Source organism: Nycticebus coucang, chromosome 9 (assembly GCF_027406575.1).
Source record: "Nycticebus coucang isolate mNycCou1 chromosome 9, mNycCou1.pri, whole genome shotgun sequence".
Lineage (NCBI taxonomy): Eukaryota > Metazoa > Chordata > Mammalia > Primates > Lorisidae > Nycticebus > Nycticebus coucang.
This window is the reverse complement of record NC_069788.1, coordinates 108,083,042-108,105,383: the sequence shown is the minus strand read 5'-3', so window position 1 is coordinate 108,105,383 and position 22,342 is coordinate 108,083,042. Positions and strand designations below refer to the sequence as shown.

Genomic DNA, 22,342 nt, shown 5'->3' with positions numbered 1-22,342 from the left:
CCTTCTTATTATCAGGGAACCTAGCTGTGGGCCAGGGAGTAAGATGGTTTAGCACTTCTAAAATATCTTCCCAGCATGAGAGCTGAATTCCCTCAAGCCCCTCAAGGGTTGGCTCCTGACCTACCTCCATTATTCCAGGACCATGAAGTTTGACCAGGCTTACTCCATGAAACCATGTTAAATTGAAATGTCCTTCCTATACCACTGTGGCTGGCTACCCTCTTCTACCCTTCCTTGAATGTCTGTATCCTATCCTATAACTCCTCTTTTGGGAGACCCAGATCTTAAAGGAGCAAATACTCCCTACGTATGCAGACTTTTCTCTAGAGGTCAGACCAAATGGCTTCAAGGCTTAGTGATATTTAGACTTCTATAAAGTTTTGAAAACTACCTTCTCTGCAAGTTCCTCAAATCTGCAAATACATTCTTATTTTCAGAGGTCAGATGTATGTTCCAATTCAAGAAAGTCATGTGCTGCTCTAACAAAATACCTGGGACTGGATAGTTTATAAAGAACAAATATTTTCTTATAGTCTGAAGGGTGGGAAGTTCAAGATCGAGGCAGCAGCTGGTTCAGTTGCTGGTGAGGGCCCAGTCTGTTTCCAAGATGGTCCTTGCTATGTCCTCATGTGACAAAAGGAGTAGAAGAGCAAAAAAGGGCGTATCTAAATTTCCTGTAGTCCTTTTGTAAGGCACTAATCTATTAATGAGGGCAAGGCACTCATGGTCTCATCACCTTGACCCAGCTCTTAATTCCTAATATTTTGCTATGAATTTAAAAGCCGATGAAAGAGCTATTATCTTCTTAATTTTTTTTTTTTAAGAGACAGAGTCTTACTTTGTCACCCTCCATAGAGTGCCGTGGCATCACAGCTCACAGCAACCTCCAGCTCTTGGGCTTAGGTGATTCTCTTGCCTCAGCTTCCTGAGTAGCTGGGACCACAGGCACCTGCCACAACGCCCGGCTATTTTTTTGTTGCAGTTTGGCTGGGGCTGGGTTTGAACCCGCCACCCTCGGTATATGGGGCCGGCGCCCTGCTCACTGAGCCACAGGGGCTGCCCTATCTTCTTAATTTTTAATACATTTTTTGGTGTTTTTTTTTTTGAGACAGAATCTCACTATGTCACCCTCAGCAGAGTGCTGTGGTGTCACAGCTCACAGGAATCTCAAACTCTTCGGCTTAAGTGATTCTCTTGTCTTGGCCTCCCAAGTAGCTGGGACAACAGGTGCCTGCCACAACACCCGTGCTATTTTTTTTTTGTTGCAGCTATTGTTGTTTTAGCTGTCCTGGGGCGGGTTCGAACCTGCCAGCCTCGGTATATGTGGCTGGTGCCCTACTCACTGAGCTATGGGGGCTGCCTAATTCTTAATTTTTCTGATCATTTTAATTAAGAGGAACTCATATGGATTTATTGAATACTCTTCTTTTTAAGATGAAGAGGAGAGATAAAAGGCAAATAATTTAAAATACAAATCAGGTTCACTAAGCTATAACTCAGTTGTTCCAGGTGCATAGTGAAAAAGTTTATTTAGACAGATTTCAAAACTTAGAAGAGAAGACAAAGAATGCACAAAAAGCATCACAAAACTGTTACATAATATAAAAACACAAGAACCAAGCTATTTAAAGAACCATAGCTCAGGATCATCAGTACCACAGCAACACGTTCAGTGCCACAAGGTGATAAAATATGGTATTTTAAAAGAAAAACCACTCAGCAGGACATAAGCATTAAGTTAACAATTTGGTACAGAGCTCTTTAAATTAGAAATCATGGAGATGAGATGTTGACAGCATTTCTCGTCATAGGGAATGTGGAAAACAAGTTGACTATAATAAATGACTAGCTGGGGTATTTTTGTATTTTAAAGAAAAAGACAAAACAGTGGCATGGTTTCCCTTCCAGACCCCTTTTTGGAATGTCAGCATCAGTGTATGATATAGAACTGTAAGGAAAGAGTGTCTTCGTGGTTGCCAACTGCTTAAATATTTAACAAGAAAACATGATCATCCTTCAGTCAACTGATTAATCTGAGTACATGGTACCAAAGGCCCTTCAGAAATATAAGCTACTTGGCATTAAACAGGAAATCTTCAAGCACCTCCCTTCACTCCAATTATCCTTACCCAAAATTTGGCTTTCTTACAGTCCATCACTTGGATTACAAAGCAGCTTTCTTCTGAGAATTTCAAAACACTTCCCATTATGTATTTATTTAATCAGTTATTTATTTTTAGAGACAAGTTCTCACTATGTTACAAAAACTGGCCTAAAACAACTGATCCTTCCACCTCAGGCAGGCTCCCATGTACCTGGGACCAGAGGTGCATCCCACTTTGTGTGGCTCAATTCTCTTCATTATTAAGGGAAAACGAGTATTCCAGAGTCACAGTTTAGGATTGCTCTCTCCAGGAGGCAAGAGATTAGAATTAGAGCTCTTCCAGAGCAGCTTCACAATTACCCTCACAGTGACATACCATTTAGAAAAGAGCAGAGCAGAAATCATGGCCTGAGAGAAGGAATAAAGCATGAGCTCTTTACTTGCTCTTTAACATGGCTACACGGAAATAACTGAGCTTGATTAAATGAAAGCTAATTCACTTATAGCATAATAATCTCAGAATTAGACATGAATACAAATTTCTAATATAGAATTTCTTAGTAAAATGTACTGTTTAGGACATGAGAGAAGGAATTAAGATAATGTTTTCCAGATTATTCTCAGCCAGGACCTAAGAAGCAACAGTAACAACCAATAGCAAGGAACATTACAGACTAAGTTTTTCAGCCCTGAGTGATGAAGAGTCAGGAAGAGAGCCCCTTGAATTGCAAATTAAAGCTCTTCAAGAATAGCATATACTGTAATATGTATTTCAAACTAAAACTTCAGAATGGTTCATGATCCTTTATTAGAATTTTAGAAAATATACTTTGTCCTCTGCAAGTCATTTCATATACATTATTTTACTTCCAGGTAAGCCAAAACTACCGCTTAAAATGATAGAACACACGGGATTTAATAGAGAAGCATGTATCTCTAAATTTCTAGGGCACCCTGTCATCAGATCTTAGAATGATGCAAAGCCATGAAATTAATTCTGGTTCAGATGCCTGGGGCCTAAAAGAAATTAACATACATATAGTAGAAATCAGATCATTGTGACTAGGACTACCAATAATTTCAAAGCCAATGTCTTGCCTTTGGACTTAGTTTGTGAGGAAAGACTATTTGTAAATGAGTCCCACTATCACAGGCTTTAGGTAATAAATTGTGTTTTTGCAGCTTAGAGACAAGAAATTCAAATAGAAAGGGTTCTCTGGGGACTTACTGGTTTAAGCAAGGACAATGAAACACTTCAGAGGGAGCAGTGATTTCTGAGCAAAATTCTAGGATATATTCAATAGCTTTACTTTCCCCCATACTTCCACCCACCCACTAATTTTATTCTGTTTTCACTCCTTGCTATCAATTTTCAAAAAGCAGCACAAAACTATTTAACTCATGCCCTTCCTTTGCCGTCCCCTAAACAGTAGTCTTTTATGTAAATATTAAAAGTCATTCAATGCCATACCTTGGAACCACAGACTCTAGGGTTAAAAGGCAACCTTTTGCAGAGAAGTGATCTTAACAAATAAATATATTAATAAAAACAGACTTTAGGATTTAGGTTTCATCTAATTCTCTCTAAGAAGGATTGGATAGGGCTCATCAAGAATTTAAACTCAGATATTTTCTATAGGTTATAAGTTTTACAATAATATCTAATCCCACTGATTAATATAAGACAGATTTCAGTTTTAACTCCTCCATATACATATTATAATGGAACAATATACACTTTTTTAAAAGTCTGAGTTTTTCTTTCCTAAACAATAGATAATAAACAATATTTTTAAAGTGCATGTATCAATTCATTAAGAAAAAAATAACTAAGAAAGGTCTAATTTCAAGTTGTTACCTACTTCTACTATAAAGCTACATGTTATCTGAGGATTGAGTTTTACAATTTTCATAGTCCTGAGGATGAGTCATAAAGCAAGAGATTAGAATTAGAGCCCTTCCAGAGCAGCTTCACAATTACCCTCACAGTGACATACCAGTTAGAAAAGAGCAGAGCAGAAATCATGGCCTGAGAGAAGAGGGAATAAAGTATGAGTTTTGAAAGATGAAAACCAAAAAAAAATTTTATGAAGACCACCTTCCATGTAATCCATGTTGAATGAAATAGGTCTGTTGAAAATCAAGGGCTCTCTGACCTAGAAGAGCTGATGTTGTCTGTGTAGGGAACATTCTCTAATTAGACACTTGTCAAAAGGAACAGAATGTTAGCATCATCTTTGTTTAAACATTGGCAGTTATTAATTTTAAATTAAATCAACGTGGTGTGTGTGTGTGTACGCTTCTTTGTAAGTTTTCTATTTGGTGAAAAATTTTCACAATAAAGCGCTGGAAAAAACTTTAAACAATCCCTTCCTTTCTAAAAGCCCTATTTCTCAATAAAATAGTAAAACTAAACGAACTAAAAAAATTGAAGAACTTGGCTCTTCTGCACAGAGAATTTCAATCTCTCCCCTACAACGCAGCACTTTCTTTCAATTGTTTGTTAATATTATTTGTGCTCTAGAGAAGGAGTGAGGGTGAAAGCAAATGCTTTTCTTTCTTTCTTTTGGTTTATTATTTATAGAGACAGAGTCTCACTTTATCGCCCTCGGTAGAATTCCATGGCATCACAGCTCACAGCAACCTCCAACTCCTGGGTTTAGGCGATTCTCCTGCCTCAGCCTCCCGAGTAGCTGGGACTACAGGCGCCTGCCACAATGCCTGGCTATTTTTTTGTTGCAGTTTGGCCAGGGCTGAGGTTTGAACCCACCACCTTTAGTATATGGGGCGCCCTACTCACTGAGCCATAGGCACTGCCCATAAATGCTTTTCATTTCATTGTTTGGTTCTATAAACTTGGACAGGGAGAGACTGAGGAAAGCTATGAGTTCTCAGTAATTATACTGTGCTTCAGTATAAAATTTTGTCCCCTAAATTTCAATTATTTCAGAAATTTAATATGAGAATAATAAATGATTAGACAGTGAAAATATTTTCATTTAGTTATTTTGTGACAATGCAACAAAGAAACCTGACAGTTGGTAGAAAACCAATATAGAATGAAATGTAACAATACCTAGGACTTAAAAAGTGACCTGACAGTAACAGCCACACAGAGGCAAGGGGAACACACCCCTCAGGCTTCTGTGATGCAACAAACTAGGATTCCAAAGAAACTAATCAAAGAAAATCTTATGGCAAAAATAAATGATAAATAGTAAGTGAATAAATGTTACCCTTGGGAGTTTGCTATGTATGACCTGACGGCTCCATTTGGAGAGAAAATGAGAAGTTAAGAATAAACAAGAAAAATTATCAAGCCTTTAGCTGACTAGAAAATAGCTCAGTACAAAATTATTTTACAAATATTATATTATTAGCTAAGGCATGATCAACTTCAATGATGAAATCTCAGCTATCTGATGGGATGATATATGGCAAGTTTGCTTTTTGCTGCCTAAATAGACAGTCACTAAAATAACTTCTTAACAAGGCATAGAAATTTGGGCCAGTGTAATTCTCTACAAAACACATTTGCAAATATAAAATAATGGAGGTATGATGCTGCTCAGGGAATGGGAATCCTATGGCAATCCACAACATCCTATCCTGCTCCCAGGAAAATAGAAGGGGCAGGACGTATTACCCTTTGTTCATATTGTAGATGCTACTGCAGCCCTACTGGGAGGGGTTCTGTTCTTTGATTTACTGATACTGGAGGGAGGAGAGGTGGGGTGGGAGGAGTGAGTCAAAGGAGGCATCGAAAAGGTGCCTCCTTGGAGGAGGCAAAGGACTCTGAAATCCTAGAATCACAGGATATCTCTGATTGGCTAGGCAATTCCTCTACTCTCAATCCCCAGTGAATGAGCCAATTCCCTCACAACTTAGAATTCCTTCCAAGGAATGCTGGGCTGTACCCTAAACATGGGTAGAATTGGCATCCTCTATCTCTAGAGTCTGAGACTCCTCCCCAAGCATCATAGGATTGACTCTCAGAAATGGAAGGTTATCACTTCCCAAATTCTCCTGAAATTATTATCTTTAACACTATAGAAGAGGTGGCTTCTGTGGCTCAGAACAGATGAGAAGCTTTCTGAGAAACAGATGGAAACTGTTTCAGGGGCAAAATGAAATGTGCTAAAAAAAAAATAATAAATAAAGTAATAAATAAATCTAATTATTCCTCAAAATCTGGAGGCAGTAACAGACTAAGGAATAAAAAACAAGGGACAGACAAGCGCTGAGGTCTCATTTCATTCTCCTTCTCCACCTGAGGCCCAGCACCTAGTGCCCTGATGACCACTGGCTACAGCACCACTTGCATTATGTGGCCCTGCAGGGCATCCGGCTTAGTAGAGTGGGGAAGGCTGTCACCAGGGAAATGCAAGCTTTGGTCAATGAAGAACAAATACAATCAGCAGCAACAGTGAAGCTTCATTATCATCTTTCCTAAGGAACTCTAAACACCAAAAGCTTTAAGCCCTCAATACAAGAAACCCACTGGAAACCTGATTAGATTTCACTGCATTTGGTTCCAAAGCAAAATTCTAATAACGCGCCTGCTCTAAAGACAAAAAAAAAAAAAAAAAAGGTTGTGGGAAATCTGGAGTGTTTTTTTTTAAAATCTCTCACAAAGTATACCCTTTCTTCTTTGATTATACAAAAAAAATAATTAATAACATAACTTTCAAAGACATGGGTTCTGAGATCAACTCAGTACCTAGTTTCTACCCTATCCACTTTGACTGCCAGTCCCCCAGGGAAGGGAAACTAACTCTTGGAACAGGAAATAATGAGGCAGTTTTTCTTTCCAGAATATCTCGGTTACACTGATCATCACTTTAGATTGCATGAAAAGTTCTTGCTGTAATGGCAATAACAAAGACTTAGGAAAGAGAAAAGACAAGGCATCTAACCATCAGGAATAATAATATCCTTCCAAAGGCAGTGAGGTCTCCCAGCCTATGCAGAGACCAAGAATAACCAGCAGGCAGGAATATGGCAGTGGTTAAGAGGCTGGACAGAGCTTTCTCCATCCAAGAGACTGGGGTCCCTCATGGACAATGTGCTTTTCCCTCTTCTGGCACCTCAAAAAGTAAAGAGAGTGGATACCATTAAATGCATCAGCAGTAAGATCTCTGGGAAAGGCGACAGCAGCAATCTGAATGATAAAACTTGTACCAAAACGCATCTATTTTTATTTGGCCAAGGGCCAGATTTGAACCTGCCACCTCTGGTATATGGGGCCAGTGCCTTACTCCTTGAGCCACAGGTGGCCACCCCAACAAATCTATATTTAAAAGACAACATTCTACTTCCTTTTAGGCTTGTGCCTAATAGGTACCTTTACAGAGGGATTTTGCTGGATCTGAACCAAGAAGAGCACAAGTGAGGGACCACGGAACAGGAGCACTACACCACCACCCGAAGAAGCCAAGAAGGGAAAAAGCTATGTAGGGTCAACAGTCAGGCACACCGGACAGGCCATGAGGCTCAGAAGCCTCATGCTGTACTTTTAGCTCTTGCCTATCCCAAATAAGAGGACCAGCTGGCAGCTTGCTTCAGCCAGCAAATACAGCCTGCCCCCTGTCCCAGAGGCTCTTCAGCTAGTATAATAGACGTGGAAGTAGAGAGTCTTGTTGCGTAGCAGGGAATAGGAGTTGTCGAACTTGAGCAGGTAGATGCCCTCGCCAGGGTAGTCGTGGCTGCCAGCCTGCACATCTCGGTGGCTGTCCCGCCGGTACACAGGCATGACCTCCCCGTAGCGACCCCGCAGGGAACTCCTGGAGCCTCTCTCCACATCTCCAACTGGAACAGGTTCTGCAAGAGGAAAATGGTAGAGTGTTTGGATATGAGTTCAGAGACTAATTAAGTCCTACCTGAAGGTTAGAGGAAGGACCAGGTAACCCAGTGGCTTTCACAAAGGGGAGAACCTGTTGCCCTCCTGCAGGCATTTAATGTCGGTGGTCTTTTTTTTTTTTGTGGTTTTTGGCCGGGGCTGGGTTTGAACCCGCCACCTCTGGCATATGGGACCGGTGCCCTACTCCTTGAGCCACAGGCACCGCCCAATGTTGGTGGTCTTTTTGGTCATCATAGTGACTACTAAGTGATATTGGTAGTTAGTAACCTAAGGGTCCGGGAGTGCTAAAATCAGGATAATACCTACACTTTAACAAAGAAATGCCAGTAATGTCTCCATTGAAAAACAATGATTTAGCCTGATAGGAGCTAGGTCTTCCTAGTTCCACAAGCATCTGGACATTGCTGAGGGGAGAAAGAGATATTTAGAAGGAAAGATCTTGATATTCTTTCATTCAATAGGCAAAAGGACCAGCTAACAGAAGTAGGAAATGCAGATAAACATGCTGTACAGTAAGACTCTAACACGTCAACTTGGCTTTCTAAAAAGTAGCAAGTAAGATACAAAGTTTACCTCTTTCATAAATACCTATAGGTTTCCCTACAGACTTGCTTTTCCTTTTTTCTTTTCTTCTTTTTTGAAATAAGGTCTTGCTCTGTTATCTGGGCTAGACTGCAGGGGCATCATCATAGCTCACTGTAGCCTCAAACTCCAGGGCCCAAGTGATCTCCTGCCTCAGCCTCATATGCCACCATGCCTGCCTTATTTTTTCTATTTCTTTGTTTTTTTGTAGAGACAGGGTCTGACTCTTGTTCAGCTGGTCTTGAACTCCTGAGCTCAAGCAATCTTCTTGCCTCAGCCTCCCAGAGTGCTAGGATTATAGGCGTGAACCACCACACCCAGTCCAGTCTTGTCTATGAAGACGTAAGTTAAGGGACTGATTTTTATTTTATTTATTATTATTATTATTATTATTGAGACAGAGTTTCACTATGTCACCATGGTAAGAGTGCCGTGGCGTCATAGCTCATAGCAACTTCCAACTCTTGGGCTTAAGCGATTCTCTTGCCTCAGACTCCCAAGTAGCTGGGACTATAGGCACCTGCCACAACGCCTGGCTATTTTTTATTGCAGTTATCACTGTTGTTGTTTTTTAGCTAGCCCGGGCTGGGTTCAAACCCACTACCCTTGGTTTATGTGGCTGGCGCTGCTACAGATGCCAAGCCAAGATTTTTATTTTATTCTATTTTTAGCGATAGGAGGTCTGTCACCCATATTGGAGTGAAGTGGCACAATCATAGCTCACTGCAACCTAAAACTCCCGGGCTCAAATGATAAGGGATTGATTTTAAGGTTACGTAAGAAAATCAAGAAATAAGACTAATACTTAGAACTTATTCTTACTGTACCCCCCCAAAATGCCTCTGGGCCATTCTGAGTAGACATCTGAGTATAACAACTAGAATGGAGCACAGAAAGTACTTTTAAAACTGCTCTGTGCATGAAGAAGCAATCAGTAGTCAGCCAGCTATGATGGTTTGGAATAGGAAGAAAATGGAGACCTTTTGCAAACTGTAATCACTAGGTTTGGTTTCAGGCCAAGAATAAATATCCCAAAACTAAGAGAGATATAAGAATCTCAGGTTCACATGCAATCTAAAAAACCCTGCCTCTATATCCAGCAGCACGGACTCGACCCTTTCCTTGCCCCATCCTATATACTCTCTCCCCACAGAAGATGTTGGGAAAACAGTGAGATACTAATTAAAGGAAAAGAAGCTTTCAACTAAGGTGTTACTGCTAACCCCACCAGAAGGTTCTCTTAAGGGTCTGACTTGGGCCTATACCGCTCAATTGAGCCCACAGGCTGAATTCCTCACCCACACTGCTACTGGATTTCCCATCTGCATTCTAAGGAAAAAGACGGAGTAGTATAATTCAGGAAGTGGTGATCAGAAATGAGGTTGAGAAAAAAACCAAAAGGAAAAAAAAACCAACCCGTGAGTTATATTAAACTTACCTTCAATCTCTTCCTCCTCTTCCTCTTCTTCATCCTCATCCTCACTGGAATCACTGACCTGCACAGTTATGTCAGTGCTGGTTACAGGGGTCCAGTCAAAATAAACTCCAAAGCCAATGTCATAGTCATCAGTTGCAAACTCCCAGCAGACACGCTTCCCTTCTGGGTGGGTAGGTACCCTGATAGTCACCACCTCGCCCCGCTTCACCACCAGACGGCTGTTCTTCTCTTTGCCCAGCTTGCTTTTGAACTCCTTCACCTTGGCAAAGGTCCAGATGCACGGAGGAGCCATTAGAGGTGGTGAGACTGAAAGGACAGGCAGCTTAATACTAAAAACCAATAGGAAAGGCTGGCACCCCTGCCATTTTAGTGGGGAGTTCAGCACAGAGACATGCTTTCTGCTGGCTTCTCTGACTTCTTTCACAAGTCATTTTTTTCTTACTTTTTTTTTTTTTTTTTTGAGACAAAGTCTCAAGCTGTCGCCCTCGATAGAGTGCTGTAGCGTCACAGGTCACAGCAACCTCAAACTCTTGGGCTTAAGTGATTCTCCTGCCTCAGCCTCCCAACTAGCTGGGACTACAGGCGCCCACCACAACACCTGGCTATTTTTTGGTTGTAGTTGTCATTGTTGTTTGGCAGGCCCGGGCTGGATTCGAATCTGCCAGCTCCAGTGTATGTGGCTGGTGCCCTAGCCACTGAGCAGCAGGCACCGAGCCTCACAAGTCATTTTCTTACGTTCCTTCTGTCTGCCTGTCTGCTTTTACTTGTCTATTGGAAAGAAAAGCCCACCTTCTATACTGCTAAAGGTCTTACCTTTCCTGTGGTCCCCCAGAAGATCTGCAGATTCCAAATCAGCTGAAATAATGTCTATAGCTCCCGTATGCTCAGACTGGATCATAACGATGTCCCCAGACCTTTGTGGAACTTGATACTTGGGCATCTGCTAAGGACATATTAGAGTGGCAGATTCCAATTAGCCCTTTTCCAAATGAAGACTGCCTCCTCCACCCCATTCTAACACTTCTACTATCCAAATTCAAAGCTTCACATGCTAGTCAACATTCTTTCTCTCTCTTTTTTTTTTTTTTTTTTTTTTGCAGTTTCTGGCTAGGGCTGGGTTTGAACCCGCCACCTCCGGCATATGGGGCCGGTGTCCCACCCCTTTGAGCCACAGGCACCGCCCAACATTCTTTCTCTTTTTTCCAAGTACAAGTTGCTAATCGATTTTACTAATTTTTTAATGCTGCCAAAAGTTCCCTAGTTTAAAAATTCTTTCTTATTCTTTCCTACCTTAAGCACTTTTCCCCACTCTAGACTCTTTATAAAATCCTGGCCTACAAATATCCTCCCAGCTTGCAACTGCCTTTTGTATCACTGGTGTTTCTGGGCCTTGCCTCGATCTCATCTCACCTGCACAGTACCTCCCCATGGCTCCTTTCAAGACAGCTCTTGCACCTGTGGTTTAATTCAACTCCTACTCTGCCACACATCCTCCTGCTGCAATCCCCACTCAATGGTTACTTATACATCACTTTCAATCAATTCTCCAAGGCACTGCAGAGAGAGAATCTGGTTTATAGTCTCTCTCTCTCTGTTTCCCTCTCTCATCCATGGCCCACCTCAGGCTACAGGTTGTTTCAGTCTCTATGTCAATAGTAGTGTTCTATAAATATCAGAATTTCACATTAGACTAGCCCCCGGACTTGCATTTAAAAAGCACATTTGCTGTCAGATGTTTGGCCTGCATGGAAGAATACAAATGGCATTTGATATTCAAACCCAAGCAGGAGTCTGCAGTTACTCCCTGGTAGGTGTCCCTTCAAATCACTCAGATTAGTGTCCCTGGTTTCGTGCTATTATGCCTTAATTTCCTGCCCCTTCTCCGAACAGTTGGCAGGCAACTCAACAAGAAATCTGTATCAACTGTCCACAGAAGAGAGCACATTAGTGAGTCAGCAATCCAATTAAGAGATTGGAATTGTATTTTCCAGAAAAAAAAAAATAAAGTTTGTTGTAATCCTTCCAGGATGTTATTCTCACTATATCTGTTTCTGAAGAACAAACCTTCTAGTTCTTATCTCCACCTCTAAATAAAGTAAATCAGACTTTGGCTAGGTGTGCTTAAATGAATCCTTTCTTTTGCAAAATACTAAACAAAAGGTTTAGTTTGCAACTTATTAGCTGCATAGCTTTAGTAAAGTCACTAATAGCTTAGTCTCAGTTTCCTCATTTATACAAATGTAATTGTAATGCTTGGTGCTATTTTAATTGTTATAATTATTAAATGTCACTAATACCAATTGTTATTATATCACATATGCTCTTAATAATAATGAACAAACAATCCCTATCTCCCAGACCTCCATGGCAGGGGGACCACTACATTAGTACCACTTCTACAAAATCTTTACCATTAATACTGAGTATATCTATCACTAGAAAAGTAAGGCTAAAACACAGTCCAATCACTTCAGCTCCTCACATCATAAGGATTTTAGGGAATACATGAACATTCATTCTAACACTTCATTTTTTGCATAGCTGCAGAATACTGGTTGCCTTCTGCTATTACAATGATAATTGCCCTGTGAGAGATACAAATAATCATTGTCCAAATAATTAAAAATGAGATGCTCTAAAGGGAGCAAAGAGAGAATTCTGGGACCTCTCCTCACAGGGGTTTCTAATTCCAACCCATCTGTTAGGTATCTACATTCTGGTGCCATAAACCCCTCCTCTTATAAGAGAGCCAGAATATTCTCCGTACCTCATTGAGGACCTGGGCCTGGTCTGTAGTCAGCAAATCCTGTTCCACCAATGCCTGAGTCTCCAAGGCACCAGCTGCTTTCTGCAGTTCTTCTGTGGCATCCTTACTTACCGGAGATACCATCTGTGGCCTCTCAGAGGAAGAGATCATGTCAATCTAGGGTTCTTTGAAAAGTCACAAGTGTCCTGGAAAAACTCTGAAATAAAACAATATTCAAAGGACACCCCCACCCTTTTCTTCCCCTGGCATTTAGGTCTACTGTAACTTTAGCAGACCACTGCCAAGGCCTGAACTGGCCCACTGTAAAGCAGACACAATGTCTAAGGGCACACAGATGGACAAAGCCAGGTCCTAGGAATCTGAGAGTCATGAAAAAAACCCACATAGCTGGCTCTGTGCCCATACCTCAGTGGTTAGGGCTCCAGCCACATATACGGGGGCTGGTGGGTTCAAACCCAGCCCAGGCCTCCTAAACAACAATTAACAACTACAAAAAAAAAAAAAAAATAGCTGGGCGTTGTGGTGGGTGCCTATAGTCCCAGGTACTTGGGAAGCTGAGGCAAGAGAATCTCTTAAGCCCAAGAGTTTGAGGTTGCTGTGAGCTGTGATAGCACAGCTCTCTACCAAGGACAACATAATGATACTCTGTCTCAAAACAAACAAACAAACAAACAAAAACCAACCACATAGCTCAAATCACCTGAGATGGGCTGCAGGTCTGGTTTTCATTGTTGTGATTGTATCATTTATTTATTTTAATTGACAGACAAAAATTATATATATGGAGGGCGCTCCAAAATATACATATTTTAAGAAAGAAAAAAACTATTAAAATTTTAATTCTCTATGTATACGAATAAAATTTGTGATCCTGTATATTGTATCTTGTATCTCTTGTAATTGCATAAGTCAAACGTAACTTGAGCATTACAATTTTAAGTTTTTTCCTTCCTTAAAATGTGTACATATTTTTGGCAAACTACATATATTTATAGTGTACCATGTACTGTTTTCTTATATGTATACATTGTGAAATTATATACACAAAGCAGTCCCCAAGATACAAACATCCAACTGACTTATGACTCACACTTACAAATGGATACTCCTACAGGTAATAATAGGTACCTTATATACAAATTTAACTTAAGAATTTGTATCCCAGAGACTGCTTGTAATTAATAACACCTTTATTTCCTTACGGTGAAACATTTAAAATGTACTCTCTTAGCCATTTTCAGGTACACAATACATTATTATTAACTACAGTCACCATGCTGTGCAAAGATTTCCAGAACTTTTTCCTCCCAACTGAATCCTTGTGCTATTTGACAGACATCTCATCATCTCACCCTCCACCCTTACTAACCACCATTCTACTCTCTGCTTCTGTTGAGTTAACTTTATTCCTCACTCTGGGGCCCATATCATTTGCTCCACACAGAATTTCTCTCTCTTTCTCTTTTTTTTGGAGACAAGAGTCTCACTCTGTTGCCCTGGGTAGAGTATCCTGGTGTCACAGCTCACAGTAACCTCAAACTCCTGGGTTCAAGCAATCCTCTTGCCTCAGCCTCTCAAGTAGCTGGGATTACAGGCACTTGCCACAACCCCCTGCTAGTTTTGTTTTGTTTTCTATTTTAGTAGAGATGGGGTCTCGCTCTTGCTCAGGCTGGGTCTTGAACTCCTGAGCTCCGATGATCCTCCAGCCCACTGCTCCCACAGAATTTCAACAAAAGAAGAGTTAGAATTCCAGTTAGGTTCTACAAGACCACTAAATAAAAGGAAAGGGAAGCAGCCTCTCCAAAGAGATAGATCACCCAAACAAAGGAAGTACAAATTATCAGCAGGGTACTCCACTCTACAGTTACCCCAGGGGCAAAGTCTTTCAGCAGTTCCATTTCATACCCTATTCTAGTTCACTAACATATCTATTCACTTTTTCTCCCTTTTAAAGCATATTAATCGACTACCCCAATGACTTAAACACAACTGTGTGAATAGCTGATTTTTAAAGAGGCAAGGGAAGGATTTATGCTCTCTTCTATTTCCCTGGCTTCAGAGAGAGGAGAAAATAATTTTAGTGCCAGGGTTGTAGCACAATATCCCCAAGCCTCTTGGAAATCTGTTGCCCATAAAAAGTGACGTGGACTTTTTTGAGCAGTGGTTATCAAAGTATGGTCCATGAACCCTTGGGGTTGTTAGGACCCTTGAGGGAGATTTGTGAAATCCAAACATTTTCATAATAATACTAAATAAAATATTACATATTAATATATCTCTCTCTTTTCGTTCTCATTTTCTCAAGAGTATGCAGTAGAATTTTCCAGAAACTATATGCCGAGTGTTATCTCAACAGAATGAATTCAGAAGCAGAAGCACTGTCTTTTATTAAGCCAGACATCAAAAAAGTTTACAATGTTTCTCTTATCATACATTATTTGGTTTGAAAATTAGTTGTTTTTAATTAAACACATGTTATTTATAACATGGATTGAGTTTGTTACTGTTTTTAAATGAATAACTATAATTTAATTTTTCAGTTTTAATTTCTTTCTTTTCTTTTTTTTTTTTTTTGTAGAGACAGAGTCTCACTTTATGGCCCTCGGTAGAGTGCCGTTGCATCACACAGCTCATAGCAACCTCCAACTCCTGGGCTTAGGCAATTCTCTTGCCTCAGCCTCTTGAGTAGCTAGGACCACAGACACCTGCCACAACAGCCAGCTATTTTTTGTTGCAGTTTGGCCGGGGCTGGGCTTGAACCCGCCACCCTCGGCATATGGGGCCGGCGCCCTACTCACTGAGCCACAGGCGCCGCCCAAAGAGGCTTTTTTTTTTTGTATAGACAGAGTCTCACTGTACCACACTCGGGTAGAGTGCCGTGGCGTCACACAGCTCACAGCAACCTCTAACTCTTGGGCTTCCGCGATTCTCTTGCCTCAGCCTCCCGAGTAGCTGGGACTACAGGCGCCCGCCACAACGCCCGGCTATTTTTTGGTTGCAGTTTGGCCGGGGCTGGGTTTGAACCCGCCACCTTCGGCATATGGGGCCGGCGCCCTACACACTGAGCCACAGGCGCCGCTCCAGAAGGAGGCTTTATTTTAGACTCTATTTTTTTTTCTCTTTCCTTTTTTTTTTTACCATAACCAAGAAAAATCGCTCATAATTTATAAATTACTTCTTCAGATAAATCAGCCATCTTTTGGAATATCCAAATCACTCTAACCTGGCCCAGGTGCAGTGGTTCATGCCTGTAATCCTAGCACTCTCGGAGGTCGAGGTGGTGGTGGGGAGCTCAAGAGTTTGAGACCAGCCTGAGCAAGAGTGAAACCTCGCCTCTACTAAAATAGAAAATATTAGCTGAGCGTTGTGGCAGGCACCTGTAGTCCCAGCTACTTGGGAAACTGAGACATGAGGATCACTTGAGTATGAGCCCAAGAGTATGAGGTTGTTGTGCGCTATGATGATGCCATGGCACTCAACGCCAGGTCGACAGAGTGAGATTGTCTCAAAACAACAACAAAAAAACCCCCACAATTCTAACCTAGCTCAGAACAAAAGGTGATTACTATGACAATCAAAGCTGTGGGATACTGTTGATTTTTATAGTGTCACTCCGGTAATCCAGTGTAAATTGTAAATTGGCCTAGGCTGTGAACCTATATTCATGCTCTTAAACCCAGTTCATTTTTGTTTATTGACACTGTTTATGATTGGTCTTCTCTACTAGAAGGTAAGTCTGGTAGTAGAGACTGGGTCTCACTCCCTCTATATGCACAGTATCTGGAACCATGCCTGTCCCATAGGACCTAAAAGCCCCTTGCAGTCTGACCTTGTCACTTTGAATACACTGCTTTGCCCATGTTGCTCCAGCCACAGTGGCCTCCAGAATCCTTCACAGAGGATCCTTCATCCTCCCCAAGCACTCTCCAAATTAAAAGTTTTTGTGCTTTGAGAAAAAATACAAATGGTGATATGTTGACAACAAAAAAAAAAGTTTTTGTGCTTGCTGTAGCCTCTGTCTGGGAAATTCTACTCTAGTTAACTTATAGCTTCATTCCCTCAAGCTTCTGCTGAGAGGTTTCCTAGAGGTCCGTATACAAGGGTTCTTCCAAGACTTCATGGAAAACAAGTATTATAAAAAAAAATGCATGGATTTAAAATTTTTTTGGCCCTCAAGTAAACTCATACTAACTTGTTATATCTAACCAGGATCTAGTTTGAGGCACTAAGAAAAATAAGACATCAGTTTGAAAAGAGCCCCTGTCAGAGCAACACGAATTCTGCTAAAATTGAAACAAGAATAAATGTTAAATTTATGATGACACTTGAGTGTAATATTAGTGAAATCATGAGTGCTTTATGAAAAGTTTATGGGGACAATCTTATAAGCCAATCAGCAATTCACAAGTGGATAACTCATTTTAAGAAGGGAAAAGATTGGCTCGGTGCCCATAGCACAGTGGTTATGGCACCAGCCACATACAGCAAGGCTGGTGGGTTCAAACATGGCCCAGACCAGCTAAAAACACAATGACAACTGCAACAAAAAAATAGCCGGGTGTTGTGGTGGGCACCTGTAGTCCCAGCTACTTGGGAGGCTGAGGCAAGAGAATCACTTAAGCCCAAGAGCTTGAGGTTGCTGTGAGCTGTGACACCACAATACTCTACCAAGGGTGACATAGTGAGACTGTCTCAATTTTTTACTAAAAAAAAGGAAAAGATGATGTTGAAGATGATGCCTACAATAGCAGATCATTCACATCAATTTGCAAGGAAAAAAATTCATCTTGTTTGTGTTCTAATTGAAGAGGACTGAAATGACAGCAAAAACAATAACCAACACCACAGACATCTCAATTAGTTCAGCTCACACAATTATGACTGAAAAATTAAAGTTGAGAAAAATTTCCATCAATGGGTGCAAAACCATACCCTCAGATCAGCTGCAGACAAGAGTAGGGCTGTCAATGGAAAAAAAAATTTTTTTTGAGACTGAGTCTCAAGCTGTCACCATGGGTAGAGTGCTGTCACATCATAGCTTACAGCAATCTCCAATTCTTGGCTCAAACAATCCTCTTGCCTTTTTCTTTTTCTTTTTTTTGAGACAGAGTCTCACTATGTTGCCCTTGGTAGAGCGCCATGACGTCATAGCTCACAGCTTAAGCAATTCTCTTGCCTCAGCCTCCCAAGTAGCTGGGACTATAGGTGCCTCCCACAACGCCCGGCTATTTTTTGGTTGTAGCTGTCATTGTTGTTTAGCTGGCCTGGGCAGGTTTGAACCCACCAGCCTGAGTGTATACGGCTGGTACCCTACCCACTGAGCTACAGGTATCACCCAGTTTTTCTATTTTTTGTAGAGACGGGGTTTCACTTTTGCTCAGGTTGGTTTCAAACTCATGAGTTCAAGCAATCCACCCGCCTCAGCCTCCCAGAGTGCTAGGATTATAGGCATGAGCCACCATGCCCAGCCTCTTTCAATGGAAATTTTTAAAAGGTGGGATCCAAATCTGGAAACATTTCTTCCAAGAATTGTAACAGGAAATGGGACTTGGCTTTATCAGTAGGATCCTGAAGACAAAACACAATTAATTCAACGGCTACCAAGAAGTGGGAGTGGTCCAGTCATAGCAAAAGTGGACAAGTCAAGGACAAAGGCCATCACAAGAGTTTTGGGGGATGCTCATGGTATTTTGCTTGTTGACTTTCCAGGGGCCACAAAACAATAACATCTGTTTATTATGATAGTGTTTTGAGAAAATTATCCAAAACTTTAATGGAAAAACACCCAGAAAAGTTTCACCAGAGAGTCCTTCTCCATCACAACAATGTTCTTGCTCATTCCTCTCACCAAACAAGGGCAATTTTGTGACTGTCTTGATGGAAAATTATTAGGCATCCACTTTATCCTCATTTGGCTCCTTCTGACTTCTTTCTCTTTCCTAATCTTAAGAAATCTATAAAAGGCACCTATTTCTCTTCAGTTAATAATGTAAAAAAAAAAAAAAGACTGCACTGACATGGTTAAATTCCCAGGACACTCAGTACTTTAGAGATGGACTAAATGGCTGGTATCATCACTTACAAAAGTGTCTTGAACTTGATGGACTTACATTAAGAAATAAAGTTTATATTTTTATCTTTTTTTTTTTAATTTTTTTTTTATATTTTGTAGAGACAGAGTCTCACTTTGTCACCCTCGGTAGAGTGCCGTGGCATCTCAGCTCACAGCAACCTCCAACCCCTGGGCTTAGGTGATTCTCTTGCCTCAGCCTCCTGAGTACCTGGGACTATGGACACCTGCCACAACGCCCGGCTATTTTTTTATTGCAGTTTGGCCGGGGCTGGGTTTGAACCCACCACCCTCGGTATATGGGGCCGGCGCCTTACGTACTGAGCCACAGGCGCCGCCCCTATATTTTTATCTTTTAATTCCACTTTTCCATGAACCCTTTAAAGCCATATAAAATGGCTCACCCCTCTCTGGCCTCGTTGCTCTTTACACCTCACCCAGCTTTATTGTTCTTCACTGCATTTATTACTGCCTGACATGATAGCAACCATATTTTGTTGATTTCAAAAGGAACATTAGTTTTTATTTAACACAACTAAAAGATGAAATGTCTTAAAACGATCATGGGCCTGGACTGACACTGAGTCCTTCTCCCACAGAAGATTTGCATTTGCTTCTGCCTGTACTCAGGAGTGCTACCAGCCTGCGATGACTTGAAGTTAAGTTCTACTTGAGGGTTTTGTTCAGACGACACTGACAGAGTGCGTTTGGACAGCATACTGACTTGTGGTTCATATTCTCAGGGTAGATATTTTCACTCTCATTACACGGTGCCAACTTTGAGGTAGTTGAGTTTCCCTGCTGTCCTTTTCTGTATGGAGGTATTTTTTTTTTGTCTATCTTTTCATTCAAGGTACAAGCTTTTAAGCGACCCTGCTCCATGTGGGGGTCTCCTAGTATACTTCTCTGTCTTAAGCACTTTTTCCTTTCTTGGTGGTACATTAAATATCAGTACATATTAACAGTTGATGGCAATTAAGATTCTATGAACTACAATGTGTTCTTGTTTTCTGTCTTCCTCTGTCCTCAGAGTATAAGCTCCACAGTGACTTGTACTATTTTGTTCACTGTGGTATCTTCAGTACCTAGAATACCTAGAATACCTTCAGTACCTAGAATAGTACCAGGTACATAGTAGGATCTCAATAAATGTCTGTTGAATTAATAAATAGTAAACACCTCCCAAAAATACATGTATTTTTTTTTTTTTTTTTTTTTTTGGCCGGGGCTGGGCTTGAACCCGCCACCTCCGGCATATGGGACCGGCGCCCTACCCATTGAGCCACAGGCCCCGCCCAAATACATGTATTTTTGAAACAAGGTCTCACTCTGTTGCCTGGGCTAGAGTACAGTAGCATCATCATAGCTTACTGCAACCTCAAATTCCCAGGCTCAAGCAATCCTTCTGCCACAGCCTTCCAAGTAGTTGTGACTACAGGTATAAGCCACTAGCCTAGCTAACAAAAATATTTTTTGAACGAATAAGTAAGTTAATTTTTTTTTTTTTTCTTTTGTAGAGACAGAGTCTCACTGTACCGCCCTCGGGTAGAGTGCCGTGGCGTCACACGGCTCACAGCAACCTCTAACTCTTGGGCTTACGCGATTCTCTTGCCTCAGCCTCCCGAGTAGCTGGGACTACAGGCGCCCGCCGCAACGCCCGGCTATTTTTTTGTTGCAGTTTGGCCGGGGCTGGGTTTGAACCCGCCACCCTCGGCATATGGGGCCGGCGCCCTACTCACTGAGCCACAGGCGCCGCCCAGTAAGTTAATTTTTATTTGAGAACTTTTGGATAAGACTGTTGTTTCTAACAAGTGAGACTAAAACAATGCAACCAAATCATTAGCTTAACCTTACTGTGTATACTATCTAAAATTTATTCTCTTCTTTGCCTCTGTGCATGGGACTTTGAACAAGTATGATTCTCCTTATTGAAAAAAAAAAAATTAAAACACATTCTTCTTAGTAAAGTATCATAAGAATGGAAAAGCAAGAATCCAATGTAGTCAATACTAATATGAAGCCAGTAGACAAACTAATACACACCCACACAAGAGAACAATTCAATTCAATTCGAATTGGGAGAAGGGGGAAAATGGAGGGAGATTGGTTTGCTGTCACCTAATGAGCATAATAGTAAGGGTATATGGCACACCTCCTGGGTGCAAGACACAACTACAACTGGGACCTTACCCAACAAATGCAAACATTGTAACCTAATCATTTCTACCCTCTTCATAATCTGAAATAAAAAATGTTTAACAATCAAAAACATCTGAAACAGGATATGCAATAGCCATATAAATTTAATATTCACATTAGAATTTTATGATCTGGAGAGGATATTTTGGGAAAGATAAATTATCAATCACTTGAAGCCATGTAAAGGAAAGACTTCCACTTTAAGCCTTCTGGTTTGTGCTGACCTGGAGCAAGGAGGCCATCCTAAAGAGCAAGAAGAGGCTGGCCAGCTAGAAAAGATAGAAAGTTGTATTGTTTCCATTTCTAACAGAAACAAAACATAAGCACTAAGCTTTAAGAGTCACATTTGCTAGATTTTTTTCTTCACTCACTAGATTAAAAAAAATAAATAAAAACTTTTGTCTAAGAATGATCTATGTTTCTCGCTAAAAAAAAAAAAAAAATCATTTACTCTTAGGAGGATAAAATGATTCTGTGCCAAAATCTATCCCTCAAAGATCCTTTGAAACAGGCTCGGTGCCTGTGGCTCAAGCGGCTAAGGCTCCAACCACATACACCTGTGCTGGCGGCTTCAAATCCAGCCCAGGCCCATCAAACAACAATGACGGCTGCAACCAAAAAATAGCCAGGCATTGTGGCGGTGCCTGTAGTCCCAGCTACTTGGGAGGTGGAGGCAGGAGAATCACTTGAGCCAAGGAGTTCGAGGTTGCTGTGAGCTATGATGCCCCAGCACTCTACCCAGAGCAACAGCTTGAGGCTCTGTCTCAAATGAAAAAAAAAGATCCTTTGAAACAACAAGTACAGAAAAGAGATAGGGGCAGGAAGAATGGAAAGGAGTTCTCCTCAGGGACTTGATAAGAGTATGAAGTGTTGGGTGGTGCCTGTGGCTCAAAAGGGTAGGGCGCTGGCCCCATATGCCAGAAGTGGTGGGTTCAAACCCAGCCCCAGCCAAAAACTGCAAAAAAAAAAAGGAATATGAAGTGTCTCAAATAATCAAACCCCGGGCCTTCTAACAGGATTGTGTAGATAATAACTTAGCAGCTCTAAGCATAGAACTCAATACCTTCTATTGCTAGAGTGGAGTAAACCTAAAGTTATGTGAACTTGGGCAAATTATTAAATTCACTGTCTCATTTCTCTTATCTTAAAAAAAAGGAGTACGTATACTTATTAGAATTGTTATGAGGATTAAATGAGATAATGCATTTTAACATTTAGTACAGTATTTAGCAAACAGATATATATTGATAAAAGTAATTATTTCAAAAAAGAGAAGAGAAAAACAAACACACATGCCTATAGTCCCAGCTACTTGGGAGGCT

The 22,342-nt window shown here is 41.0% G+C and overlaps 1 protein-coding gene across 4 annotated transcripts in view; it reads right to left on the bottom strand.

The window, feature by feature from the left end:
• Positions 1 to 1,505: 1,505 nt before the first annotated feature.
• TMED8 (transmembrane p24 trafficking protein family member 8) overlaps positions 1,506 to 22,342 on the bottom strand; it is a 79,915-nt gene continuing 59,078 nt past the window's right edge. For 2 of the 4 annotated variants that reach the window (XM_053601131.1, XM_053601133.1), the window contains 4 exons: positions 12,752 to 12,881; positions 10,798 to 10,927; positions 9,985 to 10,290; positions 1,506 to 7,924 (listed from right to left, as the gene is read on the bottom strand). In XM_053601131.1, coding sequence (XP_053457106.1) covers positions 7,707 to 7,924; positions 9,985 to 10,290; positions 10,798 to 10,927; positions 12,752 to 12,881 — 784 coding nt within the window. In that variant the 3' untranslated portion in view covers positions 1,506 to 7,706. The remainder of the gene's footprint in view (positions 7,925 to 9,984; positions 10,291 to 10,797; positions 10,928 to 12,751; positions 12,882 to 22,342) is intronic. The other 2 variants (XM_053601132.1, XM_053601134.1) reach the window with 1 other exon arrangement.